At 43.4% G+C, this 13,168-nt stretch overlaps 1 protein-coding gene across 2 annotated transcripts in view; it reads left to right on the top strand.

Annotated features, from left to right (window-relative positions):
• Positions 1-13,168, top strand: part of LOC143288329 (carboxypeptidase D-like) — an 88,010-nt gene that overhangs the window by 21,227 nt on the left and 53,615 nt on the right. Inside the window, exons 5-9 of one of the 2 annotated variants that reach the window (XM_076596701.1) lie at positions 2,336-2,670; positions 5,748-5,939; positions 6,521-6,547; positions 10,755-11,038; positions 12,164-12,263. In XM_076596701.1, the coding sequence (XP_076452816.1) occupies positions 2,336-2,670; positions 5,748-5,939; positions 6,521-6,547; positions 10,755-11,038; positions 12,164-12,263 (938 nt within the window). The remainder of the gene's footprint in view (positions 1-2,335; positions 2,671-5,747; positions 5,940-6,520; positions 6,548-10,754; positions 11,039-12,163; positions 12,264-13,168) is intronic. The other variant, XM_076596702.1, reaches the window with a different exon arrangement.

The raw sequence follows: 13,168 nt of genomic DNA, 5'->3' as shown, positions 1-13,168 counted from the left end.
AACTTGTGTGTGCCCAAATGTCTTTCTGAACTTGTCAGCAAAGACATGTATACATTCTGCAGGCAGAAACATTGGTGGGACTTCCAAACTGACCCCCTCAGCTGGTTATAAAGCTCTGACATATATGGTTTTGGATTGTTTTGACATGTTGTCTCCATGTTTGGAACTTATTATCATACTTGAAATTGATCACTCTGCTTCTGTTATTACTTAGAAAACCCCCCAAAACTGTGTGTGAATGAAAGAGTAGAACTAGTTATATTTTTCATGAATCTTTCAGGTTTATGAGACACCATGCACACACACAGAAATCTATGCATAGATGGTTATCGCCATCGTTGGTTCAAGAATCGAACACAAATTTCCCCAGTCTTGGTTGTACATGGATTGCTAGTATCAACTGACTAGTGAGTGATGTACAACTAGGAACATAACCTTTGTCGTTGGATGTGTGTGTGTGTGTGTGTGTCACGCCTTCCCTTCTTTTGTCGCTCATACTGTATCTGAGGGGGGGAAAAAAGTGAATCGATTCCATGGACAGATTGTTTAACTCACTCGAGATGATGGAACGTTGTAGCGTTCCTGACATAAGGCAGCATTCCGGATGACGGAACGCTATAGCGGTTTTGACAGTTAAAATTTTTTCCACGTTTTCCTCATGGGGTAGCATAACAATCGCGGCTACACCGGGCACTGTGAACATGTCAAGGGTCGAATGGAAAGTTTCCTCGTGTGATTCCATAACAACACACTCACTGGCAAGCCGTTGACCTTGGCACCCCACATGACAAGCTAATTTGCATACATATCGAAAATGGCGTCGCAGGCGATACAAGTAGAAATTTTTGGAGCAAACTATATCACGACAGCAGCTTTGTACTGCTGCTGAAGTGATTGAAATGCTTCAAACTGAAGGTTTCGACATCGATGAGGATGATGAAGACGTTGAATAAAGTATCTGCAGTGAAGAAAACTGTCAGCAAGAAGGTACTGACAGTGACTCAGCTTCTGAGAGCAGTGAAGAGGGGTGGGGGTGGGCGTACACACGACACGAGCAGAGGGGTCAGTGGGTCAAGTACAGCGAGTTTCATTCAGTTACTTTAATGTTTTGTATTTTTTGTGATTTTTTCTCCCCTAACCCTAACAAATGGGTCGTCTGAAGGGAAAAGTAAGTGAGAAAACTATTCGTCCGGAGTGAGTTAATTTCTGCTTCTGTTTCTTGTTTCTAGGGCATTGTTTTATGTCTGCTCCAGTCTGTCGTTTCTAGCACATTGTGTAGTTTCTGCTTCAGTCTGTCGTTTCTAGTGCATTGTTTAGTTTCTGCTCCAGTCTGTCGTTTCTAGTGCATTGTTTAGTTTGTGCTTCAGTCTGATGTTTCTGGTCATTGTTTAGTTTCTGCTCCAGTCTGATGTTTCTAGCGCATTGTGTAGTTTCTGCTCCAGTCTGATGTTTCTAGTGCATTGTGTAGTTTCTGCTTCAGTCTGATGTTTCTAGCGCATTGTTTAGTTTCTGCTTCAGTCTGATGTTTCTAGCACATTGTTTAGTTTCTGCTTCAGTCTGATGTTTCTAGCGCATTGTTTAGTTTCTGCTTCAGTCTGATGTTTCTAGCGCATTGTGTAGTTTCTGCTTCAGTCTGATGTTTCTAGCGCATTGTTTAGTTTCTGCTTCAGTCTGATGTTTCTAGCGCATTGTTTAGTTTCTGCTTCAGTCTGATGTTTCTAGCACATTGTTTAGTTTCTGCTTCAGTCTGTCGTTTCTAGCGCATTGTTTAGTTTCTGCTTCAGTCTGATGTTTCTAGCACATTGTTTAGTTTCTGCATCAGTCTGTCGTTTCTAGCGCATTGTTTAGTTTCTGCTTCAGTCTGATGTTTCTAGCACATTGTTTAGTTTCTGCTTCAGTCTGTCGTTTCTAGTGCATTGTTTAGTTTCTGCTCCAGTCTGTCGTTTCTAGTGCATTGTTTAGTTTGTGCTTCAGACTGTCGTTTCTAGTGCACTGTTTAGTTTGTGCTTCAGACTGTCGTTTCTAGTGCACTGTTTAATTTCTGCTTTTGTCTGTTGTTTCTAGTGCGTTCTTTAGTTTCTGCTTCTGTTTACTGTTTCTGGCGCATTGTTTGATTTTTTCGTTGCATTCTGTCTTTTCTAGTGCATTGTCTAGTTTCTGCTTTGGTGTGTCTTTTCTAGCGCATTGTTTAGTTTCTGCTTCTGTTTGTCGTTTCTAGGGCACAGTTAAAATTTCTGCTTCTGTTTGTCGTTTCTAGGGCACAGTTAAAATTTCTGCTTCTGTTTGTCGTTTCTAGGGCACAGTTAAAATTTCTGCTTCTGTTTGTCGTTTTCAGCACCGACAGGGATTCCCAGACTCCACCACTGCCCTCCGAAAACCAGGGACATGGGAAAGACATGATGACCCCCCAGGCGAAAACGTCCTCGATGACCTTGGATGACCTGGTGAACTTCGTCAACAGCCTCCACGACTACGACCACCGAGCCAAGACCAGCTTTGTGGAGCCCACCCAGTTCCGTCATCACAATTACCAGGCCATGACCGACTTTCTGCACCAGGTGCAGGGCAACTGTAGCCACATCATGCGCCTGTACTCGGTGGGGGAGTCCGTGCAAGGGAGGAAACTGTGGGTGATGGAGGTGACGGACCACCCCGGGCAGCACGAACCTGGTGAGACGGAGGGCCGGGAGGGTTTTTTTGATTGGGCGTTTTGGTTTGAGGCGGAGGGTTTATTCACTGGTCATTTTGGTTTGAGGCGGAGGGTTTATTGGCTGTTTTGGTTTGAGGCGGAGGGTTTGATTGGCTGTTTTGGTTTGAGGCGGAGGGTTTGATTAGTTGTTTTGATTTGAAGTGGAGGGTTTTTTCAGTGGCTGTTTTGGTTTGAGGCGGAGGGTTTATTCACTGGTCATTTTGGTTTGAGGCGGAGGGTTTGATTGGCTGTTTTGGTTTGAGGCGGAGGGTTTATTCACTGGTCATTTTGGTTTGAGGTGGAGGGTTTGATTGGCTGTTTTGGTTTGAGGCGGAGGGTTTGATTAGTTGTTTTGGTTTGAGGTGGAGGGTTTTTTCAACGGCTGTTTTGGTTTGAGGTGGAAGGTTTTTGATTGGTTGTTTTGGTTTGAGGCGTAGGGTTTGATTGTTATGGTTTGAGGTGGAGGGCTTTTTGATTGGCTGTTATGGTTTGAGGTGGAGGGTTTTTTCATTGGTTGTTTTGGTTTGAGGCGGAGGGTTTTTGATTGGTTGTTTTGGTTTGAGGCGGAGGGTTTGATTGGCTGTTTTGGTTTGAGGCGTAGGGTTTGATTGTTATGGTTTGAGGTGGAGGGCTTTTTGATTGGCTGTTATGGTTTGAGGTGGAGGGTTTTTTCATTGGTTGTTTTGGTTTGAAGCGGAGGGTTTTTGATTGGCTGTTTTGGTTTGAGGAGGAGGGTTTGATTGGTTGTTTTGGTTTGAGGTGGAGGGTTTTTTAAATGGCTGTTTGGTTTGAGGTGGAGGTTTTTTAAAATGGCTGTTTGGTTTGAGGTGGAGGGTTTTTTAAATGGCTGTTTGGTTTGAGGTGGGTTTTTTTGATAGGTTGTTATGGTTTGAGGTGGAGGGTTTTTGTTTGGTCATTTTGGTTTGAGGTAGAGGGTTTGATTGGGTGTTTTGAGTTGAGGTGGAGGGTTTTCGTTTGGTCGTTTTGGTTTGAGATGGAGGTTTTTTCAGTGGCTGTTTTGGCTTGAGGTGGAGGGTTTTTGATTGGCTGTTTTGGTTCGAGACGGAGGGTTTGATTGGTTGTTTTGGTTTGAGTGGAGGGTTTTTGTTGGTTTGGTTTGAGGTGGAGGGTTTTTGTTTGGTTGTTTTGGTTTGAGGTAGAGGGTTTTTTCAGTGGTTGTTTTGGTTTGAGGTGGAGGGTTTTTTCAGTGGCTGTTTTGGTTTGAGGTGGAGGGTTTTTTCAGTGGCTGTTTTGGTTTGAGGCGGAGGTTTTTTTTCAGTGGCTGTTTTGGTTTGAGTTGGAGTGTTTGATTGGTTGTTTTGGTTTGAGGTGGAAGGTTTGGTTGTTTTTTGGTTTGAGTTTTTGAGTTAAGATCGATGCTTTGATTGGCTGGTTTTGTTTGAGATAAAGGGTTTTATTGGTTGTTTGCGAGTTTAATATGGAGGGGTTTATTGGTTGTTTGCTAGTTTGAGATGAGGGTTTGACTTGTTGTTTCCAGGTTTGAGATTCAGGGTTTCAGTGGTTGTCAGCTGTGTTTGAGTTGAGATAAAAGGATTTGATTGGTTGTTCTGGTTTTAGATGAAGATTTTCATTGGTTGATATGGTTTGAGTTAAGATAGAGGATTTGATTGGGTGTCTTGGTTTCAGATGGAGGGCTTGATTGGTAGTTTGTTGGTTTGAAACAGATCGTTTGGCTGTTATGGTGTGAGTTGAGGTAGAAGATTTTTCATCTTTATTTTTTTCTTTTTTTCCTTTTTTTGATATGATACATGTATATTTTTTTATTCATAGTTTTGTTGTTGTTTTGTTCATGTTAAATGCCAAATTGTATGTTTGTTTCTTTACATTGTTACTTTTTTGTATGTACATGTCATTTTTGTCAAAAAGAAAAAAGTTTTAAGTTAAAGAAATAAAAGGGGGGGGGGGGGGGGGGGGGTTAGATTACATTGATTTTGTTGTTTGAAACTGGAGGATTTTAGTGGTCGTGCGGTTTTGAGTTCATAAAGAGGATTTGATTGGTTGTTTTGGTTTGAGATTAAGGGTTACATTGGTTACATTTTTGGTTTGAAATGGATGATTTGATTGGTTGTTTTGGTTGGAGATGAAAGGTTTCCTTGGTTGGTTTTTGGTTTGAGATGGAGGATTTTGATTGGTTGTTGGGTTTGTATTGTAGAAAGTTATCAGATGAATCTTCGATGAAGTTCAGGTAAAAGACACTGCAAACGACATGGTCTTAAGTTTTTATAAATAATGTGCTTCATTGTTGCGTTTTACTGTGTTTTTGTGTGTATGTATTTGTTTGTGTGTTGTTTGTGTGTGTGTTATGTGTGTATTTATGTACATTCATGTGTGCTGAGTGGGTGTATGCGTGTTTTTGTGTGTGTATATATGTATGTGTATGTTTGTGTACGTTATGTGCAAAGTGTGTGTGTATGCATGAGTGTGTGTGTGTGGGTATGTGTGTGTGTGTGTGTGTGTGTGTGTGTGTGTGTCGGTGTTTGACGTGAAAACCAAGTGATGGCCTTGACCACCAGAGATGCCAACTGTTACGATTTCACCATATTTTTTTTACGCTCTATCTCAGTCTGTTCCGACATTACGCCAGTGTCAAAATTGTTCCGATGAGTTCATTTTTGACTGCATAGCATGGTCACATGCTTTTCTGTCGTAACATTACGTAGACACTCTCAACCTATCAATGACGAGGCCAGGGCAGTCACTACTAACCTTGGTCTCACATGATGATGTTCAGCTAATCGCATGCATGTTTACATTGAAACAGCATTGAGTGGACCAATGAGGTTAATCGTTTACCCGAACAAGAGAGAACGTGGCAAAATCAAGTTGTGTCTCGGTCAAACAGTGTCTGTGCCCAGTGGATTAAGCTATGCAGTGCAAGGAAGGAACAAGCCCAAGTGTTTGTATGCCTTGTAGATAAAACATACGTTTGCTTGATGTGGCTGGGAGTGCCGAGTGTTCCCACTGAATTCAGAACGCTCCCAGCGAATTTCCTGGTTGTTCCTACAAACACTGGAAAGGGGCTGTCATCTGTGTGCAGGTGAAGCGGAGTTCAAGTACATCGGCAACATGCACGGCAACGAGGTGGTGGGCCGGGAGATGCTGCTGCTGCTGCTGCAGCTGCTGTGCAACAACTACGGCCACGACCCCTTCCTGACCTCCTTCGTCGACCTGACCCGCATCCACATCATGCCCTCCATGAACCCTGACGGCTACGAGATAGCGCATGAAGGTGAGGTCCATTCTGCCCCTCTTCATCTTCCAGGGAGGTGTCACTGCCACTTTGAGAGAAATCATGGGGTTGCGAGAAAGTTGTGGTTGTTCCCCTCCCACCTTTTCTCTCAATTGAGAGAATCTTCCAAGTTGTTAGATATGTTGTGTTGGTGTGAGACCCTTTTCAGGAGTGGCTAGTGTGGGGGAGAGTTGGGGGGGGAGAAGGGAGGGGGGGGGGGGGGAGACAGGTTGTTTTTCTCAGCCAGTAGTTTGAACAGAATGCATTGAATGTGAAATTGTTCATTTGTGTGTGTGTGTGTGTGGATGTGCATTTTTGTGCATATAATTAAGTGTGTGTGTGTTCAAATTCATTCTGTTTTTTTTTTTGCATTAGATGTTCACATCCGTGTATAATATACACTGAACAGATACTTACTTTGGACTGATTTCTTTGCATTCTTCTTCATCTTTAGTCAAGTCTCAGACAAGCATATATATATATTTTTTTTTGGGGGGGGGGGGGGGGATAAATTTGTTTCTCTGAAAAAAAAAAAAAGATGAAGAAAGAAAAAAAGCTTGACATTGATTTGTTCCGTTCAGAGTGTGACCGATCATGCCAGAACAGAGGTAAGTTTTCCTGGAGGACCTGTGTACACAGAGGGATGTGTATTCTGTGTACGAGGTTACTTGATGCTGTCAGCACTACCCAAGAAAGGCACTGGCTCAGAAAAGAAACTAGACATTCTCATGCCATTGACAGAGATGCCAACCGTTGCAATTTCACCGTATTTTGTTTTGTTTGATCGCAGTTTGTTCCAATGTCATGCCAGTGTTAAAATTGTTCCAACCAGTTCATTTTCGACAACATAGCATGGTCACATGCTTTTCTGTTGCAACATTACACAGACACTCTAGACCTATCAATCATGAGGCCAGGGCACTCACTACTAGTCTTAGTCTCATGTGATGATGCTGAGCTAATCGTGTATATGTTTACATTGAAACAGCATTGAGTGGACAAATCAGCTTAATCGTTTGCCCGAATAGGAGAGAATGTGGCTAAATCAAGTTGCGTCTTGGTCAGACAGCGTCTGTGCTCTATGGATTAAGCTATGGAGTGCATGAAAGGAACAAGTTGATGTGGCTTGGGGTCCGAGTGTTCCTGCCAAATTCAGAATGTTCCTACCAAATTTCCTGATTGTTCCTGCAAACATTTGAAAGGGGTTGGCATCTCTGCATTGATATGCTTTGATTATGTTGGTTGTATTGCCGTATTGTACAGATTGTTAAGATGACACATTTTCCCTCCATTTTGACTCATTGGCCGTACGTTACAGTGCATCTGAGTATATTGAGGTCAAACTCTGAACCCAGAAGTATGTTTTTGGTGATGAAACTTAATGAAACCTTCCCATGAATGGGTGTGACTGTAGTCTGCCATGCCCACCGCCATCAGCCAGTCTCGAGTTAGGTCTGCCGGTCGATGTTGACACAACAGATTCGTCTTCGCTTCCACTCTGCTCGCTAATACCAGCATCAACACAGTTACCATCTCTGTTGTAGTTCATAAGCCATTCACAAACCCTGTGGATGCTTGTTCAGCAGAGAGATGTTGTGGCCGTTTACCCATGATGATTGAAACTCGATCGATTTGCTTAACTCATTCAACCCTGCACCCACCAGAGAGACGTGTGCCACTGATCACCGTTCTCATCCTGAGCTCACCTGACAGGCGGGCGAAGAAACTCGTTTATTCAAACCGGTTCATCAGCTCATTATTATGCATTAAACTGCTAGGTAAAGGGAGTAACTCCAACTTCCTTTCTCACTTGTACGCGAAGTTTTGCTCTGAAAATTGAACGATGAGTGTGTTTTTTATCCGGTTTTCCACATCGATATGGTAAAACGTCAAAGGCATACTGCACAGTAAGTGCTCACTGAAATTATGATGGACTCTTGAAGCGAATTTGACCCACATAGTGATGATTTGTCTTAAAATTCATCCAATATTTTATGGGAAAGTGAAGGAGATGAAATTAGCAACCAGTCTAGACAAAGTGGCGGACATTTCAATCAAGAAGGTAGCCCACAATCTTCCACATTGACAGAAGCTGACATTTTTAAGGTAAAGTTACAAGTAAACTATTGCATTCCTTGTCTTGAGACTTGGTTTGTGTCAAAATTATATTTCAGTCATCATGTGGAGTTCGGTAGCTGTTGGTTGAGTGGTTGCTATAAATTTGTGCCTGAAGTGAAGCACCCCTTCCTGTTGATGCAGCCAGGCCAAAACATGCTAGGCTGGGAGGATTGCACTGGCAGAAGACCTTAGAGGGCTGAAAGGGTTAAATCCAGTGCAGACTGAAATAGTGCCAACGTGGCATGCAAGCAAACCATTTGTGAACAGGTTTAAGTCACCAGACTGAATAAATCCTGGAAATAGCTGAATGAGAATGCTCCATTCGCGGTCTGTTACGGATGAGTGACTCTGATGTTCCTTACTCCATCCAGGTGTGTCTGGCTAACTGACTTCAGTCACAAAGGGTTATAAATGGTGGAAGGAGAGGATTTGGCCCAGTGTTCCAGTGTCCAGCCTTTGACACAGCCGATATTATATAGGAAATCACTGCCCCTTTGACACAGCCGATATTATATAGGAAATCACTGTCCCTTTGACACAGCCAATATTATATAGGAAATCAATGCCCCTTTGACACAGCCGATATTATATAGGAAATCAATGCCCCTTTGACACAGCCAATATTATATAGGAAATCACTGTCCCTTTAACACAGCCAATATTATATAGGAAATCAATGCCCCTTTGACACAGCCGATATTATACAGGAAATCAATGCCCCTTTGACACAGCCGATATTATATAGGAAATCACTGTCCCTTTAACACAGCCAATATTATATAGGAAATCACTGCCCCTTTGACACAGCCGATATTATACAGGAAATCACTGCCCCTTTGACACAGCCGATATTATATAGGAAATCAATGTCCCTTTGACACAGCCAATATTATATAGGAAATCACTGCCCCTTTGACACAGCCGATATTATATAGGAAATCACTGCCCCTTTGACACAGCCAATATTATATAGGAAATCACTGTCCCTTTGACACAGCCAATATTATATAGGAAATCACTGTCCCTTCGACACAGCCAATATTATATAGGAAATCACTGTCCCTTTGGTTGAAAAAGGCTATGGGGCCTAGACCTTTTAGCCTTAAAAAAATAAAATAAAATAAAAATAAAAAAAATAAAAAAGAGAGTGAACAGAATGGAGGTTGCTTATTAGAGATTCCAGTACGTTTTATGCCTATACCTCATGTTGATCTGTCTGCAAGCTGATAACACTCTGAAGTAGCCTTGGCTGAGGAAGCTGTGCTTTTTGCTTTGGCAGGAACTGATGCGCTTGTATTTTTTTGTCGTTGTTTTGTGTGTGTGTGTGTGTGTGTGATAAAGGAAGAATAAAGGTTGGCGGAGGTACGAAACTGAAAGATGCAATACTATGCTTTACCATCATGTGACAGTTTTGATGATGCTTGGTATTGTTATCAATAACAAAATAATTTGTGTATAATTTTACAGGGGTTGGGGGTGGCATTAGGAAGAAAGCAGAGAAAGAAGAACCAGTCTGCTAAGGTTGATCTACTGTATTATCTGTTTATTCACACTGCTACTGGTTGCCACTTAACCAGCCGCTTGTGCTTTGTAATCAGACTTGTTCTGTGTGAAGGACTGCCGCTGATGTGATCAGTAATGTTTGAATGCATTCTTTCTGATCCCCCCTTCTCTCTTCCATGAAGAAATGTTCTTCAGATTGTTCACAGAGAGAATGGTCGACTGCTATAAGCAAGACTGGTATGGAAAGTTGGAACATAGTGATCGTTTCAGTGAATACGGCTAATTCAAATCTTCATTACGGCCAGAAAAATACCTGTGAGGTATTACAATGGCTAAATTTAGAGTGGCTCTGGTCAAGTTTTGTCTTGGTGTTTTTGATCTCAGATAAAAGATATAGCGATATGTCAACACTAAAAAAAACCTCTCTATTTTGTCATGACCTTATTAAATGTCCTGTATATGCTAAACCAGGACATTTAAACATCATAGAAATAGTAACACTCTGCCAGTTCCCTTTCTGTTACAAAATGGAGACAGACAAATAATGAGAGATGTGGCCGTCTTTATTTACTATGCTTTCTCTAACAGCGAGGAACTGATGTGAAGTTTAACTTAAAATGTTAAAATCAAATTGCGTGGCTGAGCAAATATTTGTTCCTTCAGCACTGTTGAATGTGGTTTTTCCTTAGTTTTTCAAATCTTTATGTGCATATTTTCTCATGTGGACAGGCTGGTGGCCTTTGCATTAAACTTTCTGTGTTCCTGTGCTCTCTATCTTTCTCCTTCCTCTCTCTTTCTTCTTTATTTATCTGGTATCCTTTTTTTTTAATAATTAAATTCTATTAACAGGCATGGAGTGTATATTTTTTTAAGAAAGAAAAGTAGGTGGTGGATGCTGACAGTTTTGATTTTTAATATGAAATGAAACACAGGAGCTGGAACACATTCAGTGTTGTATCACAGAGATACCTGTATGAGGAACGGGTTTAATACATACTTATGGCAGATATTTTTTTGAACAGTTCAGTTTTCAGATTTGCTTTGCACTGGATAATAATGAATGAAGAATGGCGTTCATTTGACACATTTCTCATTTTATCTTTTTTACTCCACTATCTCGATTTTAGGAGAGAGAGAAAAAAAAAGATATATATATATGTTTTTTTTTTTTTGTTTTTTTTTTTCCAAACCCAGGTGACATCAGTGGGGTGACGGGTCGAGCCAACGCCCACGGCGTCGACCTCAACCGCAACTTCCCCGACCAGTTCCGCAACGACGGCATCAACCGGCAGCCGGAGCCTGAGACGTCGGCGGTGATGAAGTGGGTGGAGTCGCTGCCCTTTGTGCTGTCGGCCAACCTGCACGGAGGGTCCCTGGTGGCCAACTACCCCTATGACGACACGGTGCAGGGGACGAGCGTGTACAGCAAGTCGCCCGATGATGGGGTGTTTAAAGAGCTGGCTGAGGCTTACTCTTTGGTGGGTTTGTGTGTGGGTGTGAGGGGGGGGGGTGTAGTGTGTGAGAGGGGGTGTGGGTGTGTGGGAGGGGGTTAGGGGGTGGGGGGAGTGTGGCCAAGCCCCAATATGACGACGCGGTGCAAGGAACCAGCATGTATGGCAAGTCGCCCGACGACGTCTTCAGACAGCTGGCTGAGGCTTACTCTTTGGTGGGGTGTGTGTGTGTGTGTGTGTGTGTGTGTGTGTGTGTGTGTATGTGATCTCAAGTGACGACAGCGTCTTCAGACAGCTGGCTGAGGCTTACTCTTTGGTGGGTTGTGTGTGTGTGTGTGTGTGTGTGAGTGATCTCAAGTGACGACAGCGTCTTCAGACAGCTGGCTGAGGCTTACTCTTTGGTGGGTTGTGTGTGTGTGTGTGTGATCTCAACTGACGACAGCATCGTCGGACAGCTAGCTGAGACTTACTCTTTGGTGTGTGTGTGTGTGTGTGTGTGTGTGTGATCTCAACTGACAACAGCATCGTCGGACAGCTGGCTGAGACTTACTCTTTGGTGTGTGTGTGTGTGTGTGTGTGTGTGTGATCTCAACTGACAACAGCATCGTCGGACAGCTGGCTGAGACTGACTCTTTGGTGGGTAGTGTGTGTGTGTGTGTGTGTGTGTGTGTGTGTGTTCTCAACTGACGACAGCATCGTCGGACAGCTGGCTGAGACTTACTCTTTGGTGGGTAGTGTGTGTGTGTGTGTGTGTGTGTGTGTGTGTGTGTGTGTGTGTGTGTGTGAGAGAGAGAGAGAGAGAGAGAGAGAGAGAGAGAGAGAGAATAATTATTTTTACAATGCATGATCTCAACTGACGATTCACGTTATTGTTTTTTCTGTTGTCTGTGATACGTGTTACTTTTCTTTGTACGGTGTAATAATTCAACAAAAATATTACTTAAAGAAAAAAACAAACAAAAAACCCTTACAATTAGTAAAAGCAAACAAACCGAAAAGCTGCCACTAATGCTGTAAAGGAGTCTTATACATCTTTTTTTGGGAGGGGCAGGGGGAAGGTGGGGGGGGGGGGTGTTTGTCTTTTTTTGATCATTTGACCAAAAGAGCGGTGGTAAAATGGAGTTGTGTCGTGTTGTGTCGTGTCGGCCACAGGCTCACTCCACCATGCATGAGGGTCACCCCTGCCGACAGTTGAGTGGAGAGTACTTCAAGGATGGGATTACCAATGGGGCCGCCTGGTACAGTGTGGATGGTGAGTCTGTCTGTCTGTCTGGTACAGTGTGGATGGTGAGTCTGTCTGTCTGTCTGGTACAGTGTGGATGGTGAGTCTGTCTGTCTGTCTGGTACAGTGTGGATGGTGAGTCTGTCTGTCTGGTACAGTGTGGATGGTGAGTCTGTCTGTCTGTCTGGTACAGTGTGGATGGTGAGTCAGTCTGTCTGTCTGTCTGGTACAGTGTGGATGGTGAGTCTGTCTGTCTGTCTGGTACAGTGTGGATGGTGAGTCTGTCTGTCTGGTACAGTGTGGATGGTGAGTCTGTCTGTCTGTCTGGTACAGTGTGGATGGTGAGTCTGTCTGTCTGTCTGGTACAGTGTGGATGGTGAGTCTGTCTGTCTGGTACAGTGTGGATGGTGAGTCTGTCTGTCTGTCTGGTACAGTGTGGATGGTGAGTCTGTCTGTCTGGTACAGTGTGGATGGTGAGTCTGTCTGTCTGTCTGTCTGGTACAGTGTGGATGGTGAGTCTGTCTGGTACAGTGTGGATGGTGAGTCTGTCTGTCTGTCTGGTACAGTGTGGATGGTGAGTCAGTCTGTCTGTCTGGTACAGTGTGGATGGTGAGTCTGTCTGTCTGTCTGGTACAGTGTGGATGGTGAGTCTGTCTGTCTGGTACAGTGTGGATGGTGAGTCTGTCTGTCTGTCTGGTACAGTGTGGATGGTGAGTCTGTCTGTCTGTCTGGTACAGTGTGGATGGTGAGTCTGTCTGTCTGGTACAGTGTGGATGGTGAGTCTGTCTGTCTGTCTGGTACAGTGTGGATGGTGAGTCTGTCTGTCTGTCTGGTACAGTGTGGATGGTGTGTCTGTCTGTCTGGTACAGTGTGGATGGTGAGTCAGTCTGTCTGGTACAGTGTGGATGGTGAGTCTGTCTGTCTGGTACAGTGTG

This window comes from Babylonia areolata, chromosome 12 (genome assembly GCF_041734735.1).
Source record: "Babylonia areolata isolate BAREFJ2019XMU chromosome 12, ASM4173473v1, whole genome shotgun sequence".
Classification (NCBI taxonomy): domain Eukaryota; kingdom Metazoa; phylum Mollusca; class Gastropoda; order Neogastropoda; family Buccinidae; genus Babylonia; species Babylonia areolata.
Note: the sequence above shows the minus strand (reverse complement) of the source record. Positions and strands in the feature narration are given on the sequence as shown.